The sequence below is a fragment of the Ostrea edulis genome, chromosome 10 (genome assembly GCF_947568905.1).
Source record: "Ostrea edulis chromosome 10, xbOstEdul1.1, whole genome shotgun sequence".
NCBI lineage: Eukaryota > Metazoa > Mollusca > Bivalvia > Ostreida > Ostreidae > Ostrea > Ostrea edulis.
This window is the reverse complement of record NC_079173.1, coordinates 47,708,645-47,732,598: the sequence shown is the minus strand read 5'-3', so window position 1 is coordinate 47,732,598 and position 23,954 is coordinate 47,708,645. Positions and strand designations below refer to the sequence as shown.

Genomic DNA, 23,954 nt, shown 5'->3' with positions numbered 1-23,954 from the left:
TCAAAGAATGATATCTGACTTTGTGACCTTGACTTTCTCCACAATAACAAAGTCATATTATCACATTATTTTTGTATTGGTATCGAGGCATCCCCATGTTGTGTGAATTCAAGTTGGTTTTGTCATGATCCTTTGGGGCTAAGTTTGGGTCGACTATATGATAAAAAAAGCTTAGAAAAAAAATCATAACCGCTTAACAACAGCAGGGCCAGGGTGACTCAGGTGAGCGATGTGTGTCATGGTGCCTCTTGTTTATGCAGAAAAGGGGTCAATTAAAATTATTCAGTAAATTATGTAGATCTATTTAAATGTATTAATTACATGATGGGAATGTTTATATCCAAAATGATGTAACTCTTGTAATATGTATTATGTAAAAATGAATGTAAATTCAATGATTGCTACTTTCCAGTTTCTCTAGCTTTATACTGTGTGTTTAATTTCAGATTGTATTCCTAAAGACCCCGACCCTCCACATCATGGACACACTAGGACTCAGTACTCAGCTAAAAGTACGACAATGTTCTCAATGTCAGAGGGACACTGAATTTTACTGTAACACATGTAAACGTGATCTGTGTTTACAGTGTAAAAAGAAACGTGTTACAGAAAATAACACCAAATATCACAATGTAGTGTTCTATATAACTCGTCATACTGAGAGGAGTTTTACCACACAGTGTAAACTACGACAGTGTTCTCAATGTCAGGGGGACACTGAGTTCTACTGTAACACATGTAAACGTGATCTGTGTTTACAGTGTAAAGAGAAACATGTCATTGATCTACATACCAAACACCATGATGTTGTGATTTACCGTGAGAAGTTTAATTGTTTCCCTTTACGAGAGACCTGTGTCAGACATCCAAAGAGAAAATACAGAATGTTCTGTGATCAGTGTAACTATTCCGTGTGTAAGTGCTGTACAGACCACAGAACACACGCGCTGGTGGATCTTAGAACAGCCTATCAAACAAAGCGACAACAACACAGAGAAATCATTGACAACATCAGAAGTGAGACTCTCTATAACTGTCGTGTTCTCCTGACAGGAATCCAAACTGATATCCAAACTTGTCCCCCACAAATCTGTCACCGTCAATCACAGATGTCAACAAAAGCCCAGAGACTGAAGGATCTGATTGACACTGTGGTATGTGATGTTAAAACAAGATACCGAGGTTTATTGATTGATAGAATACAACAACAGAAGAGAAAAATGAACAGACAACTTGTTCACCTACAGAACTATGAAGACAGATATGAACAATCAGCAAACAGAGCGGTACAATTCCTCTTGTTTATAAAGACCAGTCGTGTCCCCCAGATAAAGAATAGTCCTAGTCAGTTATTGAGTGTCATCACAGAAATCCAAATGACAACAGGAAAACGACAAGTAGGAATAGACGAGTGTGTGAAACTGATGTCCACACCTGTATTACACACGTCTGTCTGTGTGACAGGTGTTAGTCACGGTGTGTTTCACATATCTCGTGTGATGTCAGACCGGGTCTGGGTCTCTGATTTTAACAATCTCATCTTGACAGACACAACAGGAGACACTATACACCGTGTGACAGATATAACACCATTGTTTAGAGGAGTACACACAGTGAACAGTTCTGGTGAACTGATTTATATAGACAGGAAACGTAACATCAACAAACTGTCTACAGACAATAAAACAGTCACCAGACTGATACAGAGAACATCACCATGGTATCCAGTGTGTGTGTGCTGCTCCCCGTCCACTGGAGATCTGATGGTGGCGATGTATAACACTGATACAAAGACAGGCAAGGTAACCCGGTACAACAGTAGTGGTCAACACATCCTGACCATAGAACACGACAACACAGGTCACACACTGTATAGTCAGCCTCTCTATATCACAGAGAACAATAACGGTGATATCATTGTGTCTGACTACATTAATTCTAAACGTGGTGCTGTAGTGGTGACAGAGCGCGGGGGCAGACATCGATTCTCCTACACAGAACCTCCATCAGGATCATCACTACGACCACTAGGAATCTGTACAGACGCGCTGTCACACATCCTGGTGTGTGATTATTACACAGTACAGATGATTGACAAGGACGGTCACTTCCTGTCTCTGTTACTGACACAACACGGGATAAACATACCATACAGCCTGAACTATGATGATAAAACTCACCTTCTCTGGGTCGGATCATGGGACACCAACACAGTGTCTGTATATAGATATCTACAGAGGAGGTACTCTCTGACTGGTAAGTACTAGTAGTACTGTAGTTTATTGTACTATATCAGTCAATATAAAAACACATGTTAATTACAGTGTGGGATATGATTAGATGCATTGTTTAGTTTTAATTACAGTGTGGGTTATAATTAGAGGTAGTGTTTAGTTTTAATTACAGTGTGGGTTATCATTAGAGATAGTGTTTAGTTTTAATTACAGTGTGGGTTATAATTAGAGGTAGTGTTTAGTTTTAATTACAATGTGGGTTATAAATAAAGGTAGTGTTTAGTTTTAATTACAGTGTGGGTTATAATTAGAGGTAGTGTTTAGTTTTATAATTACAGTGTGGGTTATAATTAGAGATAATGTTTAGTTTTAATTACAGTGTGGGTTATAAATAGAGGTAGTGTTTAGTTTTATAATTACAGTGTGGGTTATAATTAAAGGTAGTGTTTAGTTTTAATTACAGTGTGGGTTATAATTAGAGGTAGTGTTTAGTTTTAATTACAGTGTGGGTTATAAATAGAGGTAGTGTTAAGTTTTAATTACAGTGTGGGCTATAATTAGAGGTAATGTTTAGTTTTAATTACAGTGTGGGTTATAATTAGAGGTAGTGTTTATTTTTATAATTACAGTTTGTGTTATAATTAGAGGTAAAGTTTAGTGTTAATTACAGTGTGTGTTGTAATTATAGAGTTAGTGTTTAGTTTGCATTAACATGATTGAAAAATATCTCTACCATATTTATATATATTTGTTATAGTATTATAAATATCAAATTTATGTATATGAATGTATATCTATATGTCTTATATATTAATTTTCTTAAAAGTAATATAGTGTATGATTTAAATATATATATATGTGTGTGTATATATGTATGTGTGTGTTTATGTATATATACGTATGTAATTAGTTTTTAATTTATCGCGAGAAATGGTCGTGTAAAGTATTGAAAAGTCATACGTTTTGATGTTATTGATTTGAGAAAAGTATTGTGATTTCAAATTTATTGAAAGTTCAACGTTTTTAGAATTCACAAAAAAACATGATTAATCAGTGTGGGTTATAATTAGAGGTAGTATTTAGTTTTAATTACAGTGTGGGCTATAAATAAAGGTAGTGTATAGTTTTAATTACAGTGTGGGTTATAATTAGAGATAGTGTTTAGGTTTAATTACAGTGTGAGTTATGATTTGAGGAAGTGTTTAATTTTAATTACAGTGTGGGTTATAAATAGAGGTAGTGTTTAATTTTAGTTATAGTCTGGGTTATAAATTTATAGAGGTAGTCATGGTAGTGTTTAGTTTTAATTACAGTGTGAGTTATAATTAGAGGTAGTGTTTAGTTTTAATTACAGTTAGGGTTATAATTAAAGGTAGTGTTTAGTTTTAATAACAGTGTGGGTTATAATTAGAGGCAGTGTTTAGTTTTAATTACAGTATAGGTTATAAATAGAGGTAGTGTTTAGGTTTAATTACAGTGTGGGTTATAATTAGCGGTAATGTTTAGTACTAATTACAGTCTGGGTTATAAATTTATAGAGAATGTTGAGTTTTAATTACGGTGTGGGTTATGATTAGAGGTAGTGTTTAGTTTTAATTACAGTGTGGGTTATAGATAAAGGTAGTGTTTAGTTTTAATTACAGTGTGGGCTATAATTAAAGGTAGTGTTTAGTGTTAATTACAGTGTGGGTTATAATTAGAAGTAGTGATTAGTTTTAATTACAGTGCAGGATATAAATAGTGGTAATTAATGTTCAGTTTTAATTACAATGCATTATAATTATAGGTTGTGCTTAGTTTTAATTACAGGGTGAGTTATAATTAAATTTAGTGTTTAGTTTTATTCATAGTGTGAGTTATAATCAGAGTTACTTTTAATTGTGCTCCCTGATAAATTTCAGAATTCTTTGTTTTCTTCAGCTAAATTTATGAATTTAAGAATGAAAAAAATGATTATTTTTCACAGCTGTCAAGAATGTAAATATCAGTGATATCAACACAGCTCTGGCTTGTGACATGTTGTATATTTCTGTAAAATGTTGTGTGTTTCTGTAAAATGTTGTGTATTTCTGTAAAATGTTGTGTATTTCCCTGGAATGGCGTTAATTTCTGCAGCAGGTGTGGACAAAATCTACATTGTGTACTGTTTGACATTTAACATGTACATTACACCCAGTCTCTGTGTTGAATAGGTCCCATGATTTTAGGGGTTCTATAGCTTACAAATCTCATTAATGAGTGAATTCACATATTTTGATGAATGTCTCCCCTCCAAAAACACTTTCAAAATGAAAGTGTTTATGTGACTTTAAATGTAGATTTATGAAAGATTTGTGCCACTTACATTAGAAATTGTGTAATCAAGTATATATATTACACACCCAAGGTTCAAAATTATTTCTGCAGTGCAGTGCTAATTTTCACTATATGATTCATTGAATAATACAATTTTTAGCGGGTGCACAGTATTATCGGTATACCGGTGTACCAGTATTTTTCTGGTGTCAGAATGTACTGTGGTACAGGAGTTAAACTATCCCTATATATTAAAATCTTATAGCTATAAACAAAAACATAAAATTGAATTAAAATAAAAAAATATATATATAAAACAAAAAATAATTAAAGAAATTTGTGTACGTAGTGACTCACTTTATTAGGTCACCTGAGTTAAGTCAGGTGACTTTTTGCAAATGGTTGTCGTCCGCCGTCATGTGTCGTCCGTCATTCGTTAACGATTGAACATTTTTAACTTCTTGATAACTACCAGTCCAATTCTTTTATAAATTTGGTATGAAGCAGCTTTGGGACAAGGGGGACATAAATTGTAAATCTCATGACTCCATCACCCCTGGAGCCTTGGAGTAGGGCAAAAACTACCCAAAGTTGACAAATTTTCAAAAATCTTCTTAAGAACTGCACATGTCTACAAAAAACTAAATGCATGGGAAACTAGAGCAGGAAGGCTTCTGCCAAAGTTGTAAATTTCATGATTCCCAGGGTAGGCCAGCGGTTCTGACCGCATGGTGGGGCCAAACTTACTATATAGTGCTTATGTGCAAAACACTTAAATAACATCTTCTTTAGTGCCATTGATACTAAATTAAAACTAATTGAATAGCTAAAAATAACAAGTAGTCCTTTACTATTATTGTAAATTTGATTATCCAGGGGTAGGGGTTTTAGTATCAGGGTGGGGCCAATATTGTCAGGTATTAAATGTGTGAACAATAGACTCCATATTGAAAAATAATACATGAAAGTAAATTTTTAATATATTATTAATACAGTCATTTTTGTACTTTTTTGAATTAATACAGAAAAAATATATTATTTTTGTATCACAAAAAAAAATTTAAAGAATGGGTAACTCATTTTTGCATTAAATTCTGACTTTGATTTTTTAAAGGGTATTATTTTTGTATCATTTTGGACTTAGATTATTTTCAATATATTATTTTTGTATTTTTAGGGACTTAATTTTTTTTTTTTTTTTTTTTTTTCAAGCATATTATTTTTGTATCAAAATTAAACTTAGTCATTTTCACTGTGACAAATTCCACCAAATTAGCATAAATGTCCGTCAATTTTTTCCCCTCCGTATTTAAAGATAAATATGCTTAAAAAGTAAAGAATGTTGTTAATTACAAACTTGAATGGACTAGAGTTAATTATAAAATCAAAAATATTTTGCCACACATAAATTGTTAAAATTATTTTGGTATATGAATGTTCAAAATATGAGAAAAATTGACAGAATTAACTCCCGTGAGAAGTGGTACCCAACTTCTCAAATACTTTATTTCAACTTATATAAGAAAACAAGGGGTGAAAAAAATGTAACATAAAATGTATGTACTTTTACTTAATCTTTATAAAAAAAAATTGCAAACTATTTATGAAAACAAATTATACAAAAGTAAATTCAAAGTAAACAGTTTTTGTAACTTTCGTTCTGTCAAACATACTGACGTTAGCACTAATGGACATATGTACATAGAGATGTACTGCAAAACAATTTGCTTTGATTATTTTTCTGGAATTAAGTATTAAAAGTCATAATCTAATTGTGGAACAGATTTTATCTTCTTTAAACAAAATATCTGACTGAAGAAATTACATTGATATTTGGTCTAACATTATTCTGTCAAATTCTACTCGGCACAATGTGACATTAGCACACTTCTTTACCAAACCCTTGTAAGAGTTGTGGTTCTTTGTTATTATTACAACTCTCCCTGCAAGGGGCGTTGTAATGGGATTTTCCAATTGCATGGCATGTTGAGTGAATGAAGTATCTAGACTTGTGTAAAACTTCAAGCGATAGACTTTCTGTCAAAATTGCTGACGTTAGCAACATGTGACGTTAGCATAAGAAATCGTTCTATTTGTACTAAATCGTACGTCAAACTACCGGTTTATGAATTCAAAGACTATTTTATTGCAATAAAAACTCGTCATGGGAAAATATTTATAGTCTATCATGATTTACATCACTGCGAAAAAGTTCCACAAGGTTTTGTTCCGTCAAACAATAACATTAGCATAAAAAAGTTCCGTCAAGAACTGACATTAGCATTGACAGAAAATAAAAGATTCTGGGTCATTATTAAAGCACAACAAACATTGGTCTCGATGTAATGTATATAGATTACATTTAAACCTTTCATTAAGAGAGCCATGTAGTTGAATAATTTCATAACTTGTTTAGTAAACAGAAGATTTATTAATTGCTAATGTCATTTTCCGTCAAGTGTTCCGTCATAAAAATGTGATGTTAGCAACCGTTTTTTAAAAAATGAAATTAAAAGTGAAAGAATACTTTTATAATTTTATTTTTTACATTTTCTTGATCCTGAGTGTTAATATTTTTAGTTACCACAAAAAATTACCATAGTTTGGCACTTTGAAAAGACATTCCCAATGGGAGTCAATACAAGCATTTTTCATGGAACATGTCCTGTATTAAAATTGTATTCCTTTTTTAAAACTTAGTAATTTTTAATCCAAATCTTTCAATGTATATGTATTAATTTTGTATTATGATTGGACTTTAAAAAATTCAGTGATTTTTCAATGTATTATAATTGTTTTTTTTTTTTTTAGTCATTTTTAATCCAAATCTTTGAATTTATATGTATTAATTTTGTATTATAATTGGACTTAAACATTTTTCCAGTGATTTTCACTGTATAAAAATTGACTAATTTTTAACTTTCTCTTGATAACTATAATTCCAATTTTTTTAGAGTTGGGTACTGCAGAAACTAAATGTACCGCGGTATACTGTGGTATTTGCAAAATACCGCGGTACATACCATGGTATACCGCAGATTTAATCTTTTAGTTTTATGATTCAATTTTAGTGGATTTTAGTTGTGATTTATTGTATATAATGAGCAGTTATTAGTTTATTGATTGTAAATTGCATTTAATTTATTCAAATATAAATAATAAGGAAACTATCCTATTTAAATCTATTTTGAAACCAGTTAACAGAACAAAAGTTTAATACAAACATAAAAGTATATCGTGCATACAATATAGCAGTGTCTCTGTATCATGAATAGAATCGACTGTGACTAGACTACTGACTGGGACGACAATCAAAATAATTAATAGGGGGAAACCTGTGGAATTTATTTGACACGATCTCAAAGTCAAGTTCTTAGAGTCGCGAATGACGAGAACTTCTACATGTAGGATATGCCTGTCCTTTTCTCTAAAGACAATAACGAGAACATGTGCGCACGAATGTGTTCTTGTTCTTCGACCACAATTCCTACATTTTTGCACCTCAAACACATTAACTCGCCGTTCAGAATTGGCAGGAATTTGTACTCGCTCGAAGAACGGTGGTTTCGAATGCACAAATCTGCATCTGCCATTTTATATTATTTTTTTAACTTGGGGTTTGCCTAATAGGCGGAAATGGTATTCGACCCACATAAACCAATTAACATAAAAACAATTTCTATAATCTACCGTATATATTAAAATAATTACTTAATGAAATGTTTTCTATCATTTTTTTTTTTTCTTTAATTTTGATTTCTTTTCATATCATTAATAATCAAATCATTGCGTTTTATACTTCGTATGTTTTACTGATTGTGTACAGTTATTAGACTTGCCTTTCATTACATCACCACGAGGGAACGATGTAAATAATGTGAGTCACTGCGTACACAAATTTCTTTTAATTATTTTTTCTTGTTTCAATTTATATATTTTTGTTAAGAGTTATCAGACTTGAATATATCGGGATTTCGCCTCGTGTACCGTGGTACATACCGGTACCAGAAAAATACCGGTATACCGGTACTACCGCACACCTAAAAAATTTTCCCCTCAAAATTTCGTATGAAGCAACTTTGGAAAAAGTGAGACATAAATTGTAAAATTCAAGATTTCTACACTCCTGGGGCCTTGAGGGCAGGACAAAAACTGTCCTCTTTTTCTAGAACGGCACATGTTTAAGTAAAACTAAATGCATTAAGATGTAAAGCAGGAAGGCTTCTACCAAAATTGTCAATTTCATGATCCCCGGGGTAAGGGTTTTGACCCCAGGGTGGGTACAATCTTAGTATTATAGTGTTTATATATGTAAGTTTGCTGATACTGTATAAAACTGTATAAAATCTGCATACTAAGGAATAGCAGAAAAAAGATGAACAACAAATGGTGAATTTCACAACCCAGGGTTTTTATTCTAGGATGGGTCCAAATTAGTCATAATTACATTTCAATATTATAATCTTATTATGCCTATTATATTGTGTGAAGCATTTCATCAGTGTATGCACTGATGAGGGCATTGAAGTTGTAAGAACACATCTTGTTTTATACTTTTGCTGAATGTTAAAATTTAGCTTAGATATTCAGAGTAGGATTTTTTTTTTCTAGATTTCATGTAGCCTTTGGGAGTATATAAAGATCATTTTTCACTAGTATGAGACACTTCGACCCATATTTTTCATTTTGCCAACATCACCCTTATTACGTTTCTTTTGACAATATCTTTCTACTGGTACCAAGATATTTGCCCTGGTGACCTTGGCCATCTTCGGAATTGGCCATTATTGGGGGCATTTGTGTTTCACAAACACATCTTGTTCATTTTGCCAACATCACCCTTATTGTGTTTCCACATTATAGTAAATTGACACTTCGGCCCAGTGACATTTCGGCCCAAACGTTAAAAATAACAACATTCATGGATCAATTTCTTTGGTTTTTATAGATCATCACTTCGGTCCAGACGTTTCAGCCCATTTTTAGGGCTCTAAAGCATTATCCTTTCCACCTATTGACCTATTGCTATCTGTTTTTGTCCATCGTCGTTCGTCGTGCGTTAACATTTGAACATTTTCAGCTTCTTCTCTGAAACCCCTGAACCAATTTCAACCAATTTTGGCATATAGCATCTGTGGGTGAAGGGGAACAAAAATTGTGAAATTCGTGGTCCCTGCCCCCTTGGGGCCTGAGGGGTGGGGCAAAAACCATCAAAATCAGTGTAATTTTAAAAAATCTTCTTCTTTACTCCTGGACATTAAGAAGCCAAACTGTGGGCATAATTATAATGAGCATTGAGCCCTCTACCAAAATTGTGAAATTCATGGCCCCTGGGGCAGGGGTTCTTGTGTTAGGGTGGGGCTCTATTGGTCATATAGTGAAAATGTAGAAATTCTTTGAAAATCTTCTCTGTCTCTGGGTATTAAGTAGACAAACTAATAGCATGGTAATGATGAGCAAGGATGCCTCTTTATACCCCCCGCAACAAGTTGTGGGGGGGTATACTGGAATCGAGTTGTCCGTCTGTAGACGCAATGGTTTCCGGGCTCTAAAGCATTATCCTTTCCACCTACCGTCACCATATCATACATATGGACTACCCATAGGATGAAGATGTTCCCTATCGATTTTAGGATCAAAAGGTCAAAGGTCAAGCGCACTGGACATTGAAGTAGCAATCTGGTTTCCGGGCTCTAAAGCGTTATCCTTTCCACCTACAGTCACCATATCAAACATATGGACTACCCATGGGATGAAGATGTTCCCTATCGATTTTGGGGTCAAAAGGTCAAAGGTCAAGCGCACTGGACATTGAAGTAGCAATATGGTTTCCGGGCTCTAAAGCGTTATCCTTTCCACCTACAGTCACCATATCATATATATGGACTACTAATGGGATGAAGATGATCCCTATAGATTTTGGGGTCAAAAGGTCAATGGTCAAGTGCACTGGACATTGAAGTAGCAATATGGTTTCCGGGCTCTAAAGCGTTATCCTTTCCACCTACAGTCACCATATCATACATATGGACTACCCATGGGATGAAGATGTTCCCTATCGACTTTGGGGTCAAAAGGTCAAAGGTCATGCGCACTGGAGATCGAAGAAGCAACACTCAGAAAAGAGGTAGTTTATATCTATTACCAACACCCTTTGGGAGATTGGGGTAAGCGGGGGGTATTCTTAGTGAGCATTGCTCACAGTACCTCTTGTTAAAAATTGTGAAATTCATGGCCCCTGGATCAGGGGTTCTGGTGCTAGGGTGGGGCTCTATAAGTCATATAGTGAAAATGCATTATTTCTTTGAAAATCTTCTTCTCTGTCCTTGGGTATTAAGTAGACAAACCAATAGCATGATTATGATGAGCAAGGATGCTTCTTTCAAAATTGTGAAATTTATGGCCCCTGGGTCAGGGGTTCTGGTATTAGGGTGGGGCCCTATTGATCATATAGTGAAAATGCATTTTATTTCTTTGAAAATCTTCTCCTCTGCTGCTGGGTATTAAGTAAACAAACTAATAGTATGATAATGATGATCAAGGATGCTTCTTTCAAAACTGAAATTTATGGCCCCTGGGTCAGGGGTTCTGGTGCAAAGGCGGGGCTGACCACATAGCTATTCAATGTTTCTTCCATCCAAAAGTAAAATTCTTATATTTAAACACAAACCTAATTCAAACATTAGAAGGTTGTTACATAATACTCAGGTGACCTATAAGGCCCCTGGGCCTCTTGTTTTTTTTAACCGAGACATGCCGGCCCATTGTACGATTTATTATTCTGCTTTATATACCACACACATTACTTTTTTAAAACAACATCATAGTATTTATAATGAAAGTTAAAGTCTCACCTGACGTCTTTCTTGTTCTAACAGCAGCTAAGGAATGGTAAGCAACGAAATTATATGGATTGGATATCAAATGGCTTCTCTCAAACTTCTTATAGTTTGCTCCCCATACTTATCTGGGGGTACACGAAGGCGCGTGCCAAACCGCGCATGTATTGGTTACGTTTGGGTTTTAATATTCAGGTAACTGTTAAGACCTGTGGGCCTCTTGTTAGTTCACATGAACTTAAGTGAGGTTTTCTGATCACCCGTTCTCTGTAAGGCCAAGTAAAATTAATTAGTAGATTATCATTCAAACTTCACAAAAAAGTGATCACCTGTTCTCTGTCATATATCAGTCTGTCTCTAAACTTTACACATTTTCAACCTCGTCTCCAGAACCACTGGGTTTCAATCAAACTTAGTACAGAAAACAGCCTTGGGTAAATGGGATCCAAACATGTGGAAATGAAGGGAATAAGTTTGCAGTTAGGTTTTTAGCTCACCTTAGCTGAAAACTCTCGTGAACTTTTCTGATCACCTGTTGTCCGTCGTTTGTCTGCCTGTCCGTCTGTTTAAACTTTATACATTTTGGATTTTTTTTTCAGAGCCACTGGGCCAATTTCAAGCAAACTTGGCCAAAAGCATCCTTGTGTGAAGGGCTTTTAGGTTTGTTCAAATGAAGGGCCATGTCCTTTTCAAAGGGGAGATAATCACAAAAATGCAGAAATAAGGTGGGGCCATTTAAAATCTTCTCAAGAGCCAGAAAAGCTGATATTTACTAGAATGCTTCCTGGCATAGTGCAGATTCAAGTTTGTTAAAATTATGGACCCTGGAAGGTTGGATGGGGCCACAATATGGGATCAAAATTTTACATGCAAATATTTTGGAAAAATATTTAAAAATCTTCTCAAAAACTACTGGGACACAGGAAAGTAGAAATTTATATGAAAGCTTCCTGACCTTGGGCAGATTTGAGTTTGTAAAAAGCATGGTCCCCAGGGCAGGATGGGACCACAAGGGGGGGGGGGGGGGGTCGTCAAAGTTTTACATAGAAATAAATAGTAAAAATCTTTAAAAATCTTCTCAAAAACTACTAGACCAAGAGAGTGGAAATTTACATCAATACTTCCTTTTTAGTAACATAGTGCAGATTGAAATTTGTTGAAATTATGGCCCTGAGGGTAAACTGTGGCGACAATATGGGATCAAAGTTGATTTACATATATATATATTTTTATATATGTGTGTAGGGAAAATCATTAAAAATCTTCTTCTGAAAAATCACTGGGCCAGAAAAGTTTACATTCACGTGAAAGCTTCCTGACATAGTCCAGATTCAATTTTGGAAAAAAAATCATGGCCGTGGGAGTAGGTTGGGGCCACAATAGTAGGGCTGCAACGGGTACCCAAAATAACCAAAAACCGTGCGGGTTGTGTTGTTTGGGTTGGGTTGGGTTCCATTTTTTTGTATTTCGGTTCGGGTTTGCTTTTTAAAATAGAATCAATATTAGAAATCCGTTGAAACGAAATGTCGTCAAAATCCTAAAGGTGGCTATATTTTGACCAATGGTCAGATGGTGGCATTTTGGACAGAACTATAAACAATGACAGTATGTAAGATATGTCAAACGCATTGAAAATACGCCACAGGTTCGAACCGACATCGTCAATGACAAAACATTGAAAACATGGAATGGAAACGAGAAATGACAATGCTGTGTCGAGTACCATGGTTGTCGAGTCTAAACCCAGTCCACGTTCCCGAGTAATTATTGTGTTAAAACAAGTTATGTAAACCGAAACCGATATATCCGAATCTGAATTTAAAAATTTAGAACCGACCCGACCTCAAATTTTTTGGATCTATGACAGCCCTACACAATAGGGATCAAAGTTTTACATGCATATATAGGAAAAAATCTTTAAATATGAGTCAATGTGAGTCCGGTAAGCCATGTTGCCCATGGGCTTCTTGTTCTTCACCAGATCAAAATCTGACTTTTGTTAGCATTTTTTTTTTTTTAGGTTTGGAGGCTGATGTCAACTGTAGACAATGTTCTTTAGTTAAAGTCATTTAGATTTTCGGATTGTTGTGAAATCGGGAAGCAATGTTCCAAAGAAGATTGTATACTTATATTACAGGGATAGTGAGTTACGACTTAATTTCAACATGGAGACGTTTTGTTTGTTATCAGCTTTTGTGGTTTACTTTAAGTGTTAATTTGCTTTTCTATTTAGTTTTCATTTTTATGTAGAAATTCTATCGTCCTGAGAAAGGGAGAGGTATACCCGATAATTTGACAATTCACTGTTGTTCGTGCTGTTGGTCATTTTTGTGCATTTTATATCCTTATTCATTTGACCTACTATTCGATCCGACACTTTGGATGTTGGGTGTTGTTGGTTTTGGTGTATTTTGTGAATATGAAGATAAAACTTGATATAACTAATTACGCATGCAATCAACATTTTTGACGTTTGATTTAATATAATGCCCTTGGTTCAACGATGATTATTTCTGAATTTTCCAGTTAGATACATTGTCATCCCAATTGTTGTCACTAAAAAATTTTGATTGCAAAGGGCAAAGGTCAACTAGAATACATTGTTAAGATTCATGTACAGCTAGTGATATGTATGTAAACACTGTGTATTTCTAATGCAATAAGTGGGTACACTGGCCCCAGGAGAATATGTCATGTGCTACAAAATAAATCTTCTCACTATACAATTATTATACTACAGTAGTGTGGATGTGAATTGAATTAAACTCCTACATGACCAATATGAATTGATGCACAGTAATGATTTTTTGTTATAAATCAAGAAGAAAAAGCTACTGTCTGATCAAGTGAGCAATGTGACCCATAGGCTTATGACCTTGAATCCTGTCATGTCATGTAATGTGTGATGAATGTGATTACATGATTGAATTTGAATAATTGATCAATCGTTAATTACATTACAATTATCAATATAGAATTGATGTTGCCCGTGGTAGGTTGGGCCCACTTCTACAATTGATCAATCGTTAATTACATTACAATTATCAATACAGAATTGATGTTGTCCGTGGTAGGCCGGGCCCACTTCTACAGGATTATGTTTAACCTCCGCCTCAGTTATAGAGAAAATTCAATAAGATTGCTAGTGATCAGTTTTCTTTTGAAGTATTGATACTTGGATGACCGAGTTGGATTTTGATGTAGGATTTGTGATTGATTGATTACCTTCTGTGTTTTGATACCTTTAGACTATCCAGACAGTGTGGACGAGGACTCCAAAGAAGAATCTGACTCTGATAACGAGGACGCCAGAGAAGAATCTGACTCTAATGAAGAGGACGCCAGGGGAGAAGCTGATCCTAAAACATGTTGCCAGCGGTGTATCTTGGTGTAGATGTAAGAATTAATTTTCCCAGTGGTGTCACATAATCTTAAAGTGAAATATGGCTTTAAGATCGTATCAAAATTTTAATATGAAAACGAACAAAACATAAACTTCAAATTTTAGTTTGTTTTTACGCTTAATGAAACGCAACATTTTTAACTCTTGTATATCTATCTATCTATCTATCTATCTATCTATATATATATATATACAATGTAAATATTACCTCTTGAGAAAAGTGTTTCTTCGCAAATTTACAGAAATGACTCAATGATGTTATTTCATGTTTTACAGATGACTTACGATTACCATTACCCTTCCTTCAGCCAATGAATCTGGTCTACATTTCCTGATCAAGGGATGGCAGACATTGCCTACATTTCCTCATCTACACTGATGGTGGACGCTCATTACATTTCCTCAAGTAGTGATGATGGACATTGATTACATTTCCTCATCTAGTGATGGCGGACATTAATTACATTTCCTCAAGTAGTGATGGTGGACATTGATTACATTTCCTCATCAAGTGATGGTGGACACTGATTACATTTCCTCATCTAGTGATGGTGGACATTGATTACATTTCCTCATCTAGTGATGGTGGACACTGATTACATTTCCTCATCTAGTGATGGTGGACACTGATTACATTTCCTCATCTAGTGATGGTGGACACTGATTACATTTCCTCATCTAGTGATGGTGGACACTGATTACATTTCCTCATCTAGTGATGGTGGACACTGATTACATTTCCTCATCTAGTGATGGTGGACACTGATTACATTTCCTCATCTAGTGATGGTGGACATTGATTACATTTCCTCATCTAGTGATGGTGGACATTGATTACATTTCCTCATGTAGTGATGGTGGACATTGATTACATTTTCATTTCAGCTCGATGTGATATATGGTTATTTTTAAGAAATATTAAATCATGTATTTTCATAGAATTTTTGTGTAGTTTGTAAATTCATGACCAGAGATTATAACTCACACTCTCTCTCGTTCTCTAATTATTCCTTATTTGAATGACAATTTTGATTATTTTTTTTTTAAAAAAAAACATGAAAATTGTGAAATCACATCCCCGCATGATAAACAACTTATCCGTGAATCAAACAGTTCTTAGTTTTTTAATGACAAAAAATGCTATTCCCTCATTTTGAATTTTTTAAAAAGCGTTGAACTTTTATATTATGATGTAATGCACTGAAATATATCATTCCACAAAAACATTACATTTGGCCGAAAAATAAAGAAAATATATATAAGTTTTCAGGATGAAACTGTGATAAAAAAATTAGGTCAAATGCTATGTGTTGAAACTTTATTTTAGGACAATTAAGAAAGAACTTTTATCAACACATCGGTTTTTTGGTTAATAGGTCGTTAATATGAGAGATGATGGAACCGTAGCATACTATATCACAATATGTCCATGGGCCACATCGTTCACCTGAGTCACGTTGGCACTGCTGAGATTTTTCAATTTCTATAAAAATCATTATGTTCATGAAAAATATTACATTACGCTGCTGTTTTCTTGAGGTCAAGGTATTGTTTAACGTCCCGTTCAATATTTTTTACTCAAATGGAGACGTGATGCCATCATTGCTGATGAATGACTGCTCAATTTAGACCCATTTCGGCACTTGTGGCCTTTGAACAGGGAGGGATCTTTATCATATCACATCTGCTGCGACACGGGACCTCGGTTCTTGTGGTCTCATCCGAAGGACCGCCCCATTTAGTCGCCTCTTACGATAAACAAAGGGGTACTGAGGACCTTTTCTAACCCGGATCCACACGGGATTATATATATATATATATATATATATATATATATATATATAGTAAAATTGCACAAAATGTCCATAATATCGGGAATAAGTAGAAAAAAATATATCCATCGATGACTAAGTACACATAACAAAAAGAGCACAATGTACTAAGTTATCGCATTGTAGTTGAGACGTCTTTTTGTTCAGCTTGTTACACCCTGAAGAGCCAAACTACACGGCGAAAGCGCTAAGTGTTATTTATTAGATGTGGATCATGTGTACTTAGCCATCATTGGATATATATATATATATATACATATATATATTATTTAGTTGGGTTTACATGTTTGTATATATATATATGTGTGTGTGTGTGTGTGTGTGTGTGTGTGAAGCACTGAAAATTTCACTTTATCTGGATACCCACTTCCGCCCCTACCCAGGGTTGAACTCACGACCTGCGGAACCAAATTTCATAGCAGCGTGTAACGAACGCTCTAGACCGCTCGACCATCTAGGCAAGTTTCGATGACGATGGAATTTTCGCCACGTTGTCACACGCTACACGGTGATGGAGAATGGAAATGGAATACACTTATTTAACGTACATTTTAAGAGGATCATACATGATACACATTGCATTCGAAGTATTTTATATATAAAGCACAGAGATAGCAATGAACTCTTAAATGAACATAACTGCCTCACAACGTGGCGAGAATTCCATATCTTATATCGTTAAGTACATTTTTCTAAACAAGACATCACGATATACTTTAAATTTGAAAATTTTAGGTGGAGGGCTGCGCTTCAGCCTTAAATCCGCCACTGGATATTGTCTTAAGTTAGGTTTTCTCCAAGGGTTAATGTCAAAAGTTTTGAAACTTGGACCAAAAAGAAATGTCTTGTCGCAAGAAATGTGCATATGATATATGATAGCCCTATCTCTTGCCATTCAAAATTTAGACAGACATTTTTATTTAAAAAAGTTATTGAATGAGAAGGTATGATCAAACTGCAGAATGGACTTGATAGAGTTCCGTGCTAACATTACTTATATTGCGAAAAGAAAAATAGATACATTCCTAAATCAGAATATAATATGTGACAAAAAGACTTAAAATTGTGAATTTATTGGATTATACTAGTTAATTAATATGGAAATAGTTGATATCTTGTCATCTTAGTAACGCTACATCTTCCATCATTCACCCTGCATTATTTTCATTTTCAAGCATTTCGTCAAAATAAAGATTATTATGAATCCCAATTTAGTAAGAAATTGAATGTATTTTTTATATTCTTGTGACACATTATCATGGTTCTTTCTCAAATTATTTCAAATCTTTAATTCAGCTCATGAAGCAAACATCCGTGCGAATTTTCGTAGGTACTCGATATTAAACACGAGTGTCTGAGAAAAGTAAAGGATGGGGCATATACTTCTGTGCGTTCCGTGCGATGTGTGTTAGACAAAGAAAACCCTCATTTATGTTGTTTTTGAGAAAAATAAATAGACCGATCGCTTCAAAAATTTAGAACCCCTGCGTTACTACATGGATCTGTTTACCATGGTCACGATGGTCCATGGTGTTTATAGAGGTCCGTGCTAACATTACCTGTACTTGTATTTCAATGTATTAGAAGGAGCATGTCGCCGGTGGTGAATTAGTGTAAAATTATTGACAAGCAATAAGATAACACCAAAAATGGTGCTTAAATTGTTCGATTATGAACACTTTAAATTGTGTACATGTGTGTGTGTGTGTGGGGGGGGGGGGGGGGGGGGGGGGGGGGGGGGCAGTAGTCTCCCTTCTTCATTCGCTCAAACGTTTCCGACTTCAATTTCATAAATTATGCAGTGGGTAGGTCGCTACAAGGACACATTTCTAACTTCCACGCTTTCATATTACCCCCCTTCCGATTCCACCTGCATGTACAATATTAAAGGATTTAAAATCTCAGCTTCAAATGCGACCAATCTAATTAAAATCAGATCCTGTGATACGCTCACAATCGCTATAATACTTACATAGAGTATACGGTGCGGATCTAATAAGTCTGATTTTAATTAGATTGCAAATGCTACTACTTCATGATAAAAACAAGACTAATACTAATGTTAACAGAAATGAATTAACGATTTGAATTTCAGCTGATTCTATTCATATACGCTATCGATTATCAAAATTTTTAATTTCTATATGACATCATTTTTAAATTTAGAAGTATCAAATAATGAAAGGAAGAGAGAGAGAGAGAGAGAGAGAGAGAGAACATCGGTAGTTATTGATTATATCTTGAATGTAAGCAGATACGGGAAGGCTACAACGTTCAGTATAAATAATGATAAGTACAATCCATCCCTTTTCATTCTGATATATTTTTTTATTTGCCAATTTATTTTCTTTACATTTTAAATATTTCGACTGGTCCGGGTTAGGACTAATGAATGAGCCCCCCCCCCCCCCCCCCCCCCCCCCCTTCAAATCGGTGCTACGTGCTTAGCTGTCTATCTCCCCCTCCGTCAAAAAATAAAATAAACACAAGCTACATGCATATTACAATTGCACTGGATTAACTGGATAATTCTTCGATTTAACTATCATAATATGTTTATGCTGACGGAATTCCATCTTCGCTAGCCAAGATTATTCTTCTACGAAGTTACAAGTTGACCCAATACCCATGACTAACGGATATAAGATGAATTTTACCCCTGTTTATGTTATAACTAACCAAAACCTAGTACGTTTGTTTTACAACTTTCATTCAGAAGACACCCAACTTTGTGAGTCACTGAATAAACGAGAAAACGTCTGCATTTTATTTCACTCGTTGTCAACTGTATATTTTGTGATATATCAAGACTACATATAAACATGTATAGAGCAGATCTTAATCACCTATTCCTAATTTACAATGGAAACGATACGTTTTTATAAAAAAAAAAAAATACACTGCTTATGGTACACATTTCTCAGTGGCGGATGTAAGGGGGCGAAACAGGTGTTGTAGAGTGAACCTTCCCCCACAATGAGCCTTCCCCCGGAAGCCTGGCTCTAGAGTGAGCCTTTCTCCGGAAGCCTGGCTCTAGAGTGAGCCTTCCCCCGGAAGCCTGGCTCTAGAGTGAGCCTTCCCCCGGAAGCCTGGCTCTAGAGCGAGCCTTCACTCTGGGGAAAGGCTCATTCTAGAGTAGGAGAACACCCAGTAGTCCAGTCATTCTAACCGGGATTTATCATTTATCTTCACACATGAAATAAATAAAAGAAACATAATTGCTATAATCATCGGGAACGATGTTACATTCACAAACTACTTTATTCAGACTAAAATTTTAAATGAATATTTTTTATGAGGCGTAAAGCCTTATTTTGGAAGAAAAATCGATGAAAATGAGAAGAGTTAATATGAAACTCGTGAACATTGATTCTGGCACAAAATGACATACTATTTATATGAGACAGTTAAAGAAGTGATAATTAATTCATAAAAATCACTTAACAGTTTGAGATTTTAAAATCATGAGTATATCAGTGACTGATTGAAGGGGACGCAGCCCCCCATCCCCCCGCCCTAAAATTTACAAAATTAATGTAAATCATAGTCTTTTGTTTAGAAAATTGTAAACGATAAAAGAAGCAATAATTCCACTCCCGGAGAAATAAATGACAGAATGTTTTGATTTATTTAATTACTTTTATTGGGAGAACTTGCACCCCCCCCTCCAAAAAAAACCTTAAAATTTGCGTCATTTTATTAATTTCACTTTCATCCTAAATGACAGAAAATGGTAAAATATTAGGAGGCATATTTCAAACCCTATAAAATCTGTAAAATCCATTCAGGAGTTCAAGGCGTCCCAAAGACCCCCGGCCTCATAAACTTGCGCCCGCCCCTCCCTGCCTAACTGCAATTACTGGATCCGCCCCTGTGTATAATGCCGTAATCGTATTTGCTTTGTTCGTTTGTTTGTCAGTCCGCAAAATGTTTAACTTTGGCCATAACATTTGAATGGTAAATGACAGTATTTTCATATTTAATATGTGTATTCTTTGTGACAAAACCTTTAGATGGTACCAAACATTTTGACATTGTGACCTTGATGATTTACCTACTTTTCGTGACCTTGGAAAAAAACTTGCTTAGGGTGTTGGGATTTGCTTACGAGTTGGAAAATTCACGTCACATGTTTAGTGATAAATTGAATCGGGTACATGGATACAAATTAGTCGGGACGAGGGTATTGTTTTTCTTTTTTCTTTTTCTTTTACCATTCCTCATTTCTTTCTCTACAAATATCTATAAGTTTCTTTGAGAAATCTACAGTTCGGATAGAAAAACCATTAACGCCACGTTTCCTATCAGAAAATTTGCACAAAATATACAGATCTTGTCGAAGTAAAAAGTAGGTGTTGTTGAGCGAAGACCGCGACTTGATCATTCATGATTAAGACTTGTAGATTTAGACACCAAATTTTCCTTTTTAAAAAAAATATTATTGTGTTGGGATTAGTGTAGTCACGGCGACATTTTTGATGCACTCTTTTGCAACGCATTGTTACAGCTGAGCAAGTCAATAATCATAGTGACATACAGGAAATCATATAAATGCGAATTCAAAAACACCCGATCCATCGGATCTAAATGTCATTGTGATAAAGAAATAATAGTAATACAAAGACAATGATTACTCATAGTGTTTTCTGTAAATCAAAGAATGTCTGTATATATAAGCGGAATGTATAAACTGGGTGGTTTGCCGTGGGAAATTTGTTAATAAAAAATAATACAATCTAAGTTGACTAAACAATGTGAGGTACAAGTAGTAAAAATATGTTCTGAGATTTAAGTATGCAGTACAAGGTAGTAAAACGTGACTCATCTTCTACACAATCTATTAAAAGTGATTGATTGTATATTGTTTAAGGTCCCTCTCGAGAATATTTCACTCATATGGAGACATCACCATTGCCGGTGAAGGGCTGCAAAATTTAGGCCTATATACTCGGCGCTTATGGTCTTTGAGCAGGGAGGGATCTTTATCATGCCACACCTGCTGTGACACGGGGCTTCATTTTTTTTCGGTCTCATCCGAAGGGCCGCTCCATGTATTCCCCCACGGAAACACAATCTAAAGAACACAATGTACATATTCTGTCTTCTAATTATTATCCTTTGTATCGCCCCGTTTCTATTCTAATTGGAAGTATACCACACCTTCATAGTGCAATTAAAGATCTTAGATATTTTGGAATGCTCGTGGAAAATTAATTTTCGGTTCTAAAATGTGTTTTAATATCTATATAAACATAACTTAATAGTTGATTTACTTTTACATGTACTAGCCACTACTTCTTATAGTTATGAAGCAACTTGATCTGAAATCACAAGTGTCACACAATAGTAACCTATTATATATTTTCTTTAGAATTTAAAGATTCAGATAATGACTTCATTTGTGATGTCCAGTTAAACTTATTATATTGATTTACTCATGTTTAGTAACGTTGCTCATTGATAGTACGTATAGTTTATACAGTGTCAGCGTTAAGGATTTTTCCATCCGAATTCGCCATTCATGTAGTGCAGGTAAAGGAATGAATCTGTGATAATGACGAAGTTCGCGATTCTGAACCATCTCAATGTTGTGGTAGTTTCGGAGACCCCATACTACACTACAATAGTTCAAAAAGAGCTACACAAATTAAGGAAAGTTTCGAAAGTTGAAATTCTTAGGTCTTTGTAAGAACGAATTTTCGAGACAATGGAGTAATTTCTGACGGCACTCGTCCTGTTCACACTTATGCTCCCCTTTTCTCTTAGTTGCACAATATATTGACTATCACCAAGATATGTATTGCAAATTCAAGTGTTCTATAACTACCTGAAAATTAAAAAGTCGATGTAATTCACTTGTGAGGGAAAAATGCCCAACGCCTGATTTATTAAATCAGCTGGAAATTAATCTCATGTATGTACAATCAAAAGCTAAATTCAAGGCCGTTCGTGTCATGGCCGCACCAAACCTAAGATGCGATTACTCTCTCACCAAACGCTCGATATTTCGAAGTGAAAATCACGGGTCTTTCGAATATGCCCTTTAAAAACGGAGATCCCGTGTTGCGACAGACGTTGACACGTTAAAAATCATTACAAGTGGTATTTCACCTACAACTACAAACATTACATAAACGTTTGAAGGAATATTGATTAATAAGAGATACGTTTTTGTTGTTCTTATGTTTTTGCGACATTTAACGCTAAACATGATCAACTAATGGCATAAACTGATTTCCATACTTATTTTGTTTTGTTGTTAGCAAGGGCTTACATATTAATATATTTTTTGTTTTGGAGAGAAGTTAAACTCCAATATTTTATATTTTTCAAATTGTAGTTCTTTGATTATATGAATTGGATGCTTCGGAACCGATCTCTGTAAGAATCAGACATAATATGGATAGTATACATAGAATATCGTATAACGTTGAACTTTTATACAAAGTCAATCTTTTTTCGTATGAAAATGCAATTAGTGGTCAAAAATTAGCACATGCCTGAAAAAAACTAGCGTTTTAGAGGATAACATTGACTTAACAGTATATATATATATATATATATATATATATATATATATATATATATATATGCAACTATGTACTACAAAGAGCGTCTACATAACTTCAATTATCTCCCTTGTAAACTTTTCTGCGTTTATGGGAGACATGCCGTAACAAAGTTTATGCTATGAAAATTTGCTAATTTAAATTAGCAAATCGACGACTTTCCCCTCTCTCGATTTTTCTCCATTTTTTATGTGATCATTATAAGCATATTCCACTACAAGTTTCGCAAAAACCATTTCTGTTGCAATCAGTTTGAGGTAAAACAGTAGAATGACTAGACTACAGGGAAGTCTCACCCTAGAGCCAGACTTCCCGTGGGAAGACCCACTTTATCACTAGTTATAGAGTCGGACTTCCTCCCATAGCAGGGTTTCCTCTTCATTTATTCCTGGTAAACTACTATCACTTTATGGAAATTGTTTTGATACCAAGACTTTTTTCAGCAGGGCATTAAATGATTTTTCTTAAGGAAGTACTCTACATCGTCATAATGGCTGACTTCCTTTGAAAACATAGATGAAAATATAAATATCAGCAATATTTGTCTAATCATTTAAAGAATTCTCACCTAGATGAGTAGCTCAGTAGGTTAACAAGTCGACTGCAATAAGAGAGAGAGAGAGAGAGAGAGAGAGAGAGAGAGAGAGAGAGTCTCACTATGGGGGGAAGTCTGGCTCTATAACACCCCCCCCCCCAATTTTCAAATTTAAGGTAAATCGTGATATTTTGTTTAGAAAAATGTATTAAACGATATAAAAGCAATAATTTCTTTTGGAGAAATA

The 23,954-nt window shown here is 34.8% G+C and overlaps 1 protein-coding gene across 1 annotated transcript in view; it reads left to right on the top strand.

Annotated features, from left to right (window-relative positions):
* Positions 1-15,712, top strand: part of LOC130050824 (uncharacterized) — a 56,328-nt gene extending 40,616 nt beyond the window's left edge. The window contains exons 6-8 of the mRNA XM_056151599.1: positions 447-2,256; positions 14,617-14,764; positions 15,048-15,712. Coding sequence (XP_056007574.1) covers positions 480-2,256; positions 14,617-14,762 — 1,923 coding nt within the window. The 5' untranslated portion in view covers positions 447-479 and the 3' untranslated portion in view covers positions 14,763-14,764; positions 15,048-15,712. The remainder of the gene's footprint in view (positions 1-446; positions 2,257-14,616; positions 14,765-15,047) is intronic.
* The last annotated feature ends 8,242 nt before the right edge of the window (positions 15,713-23,954 follow it).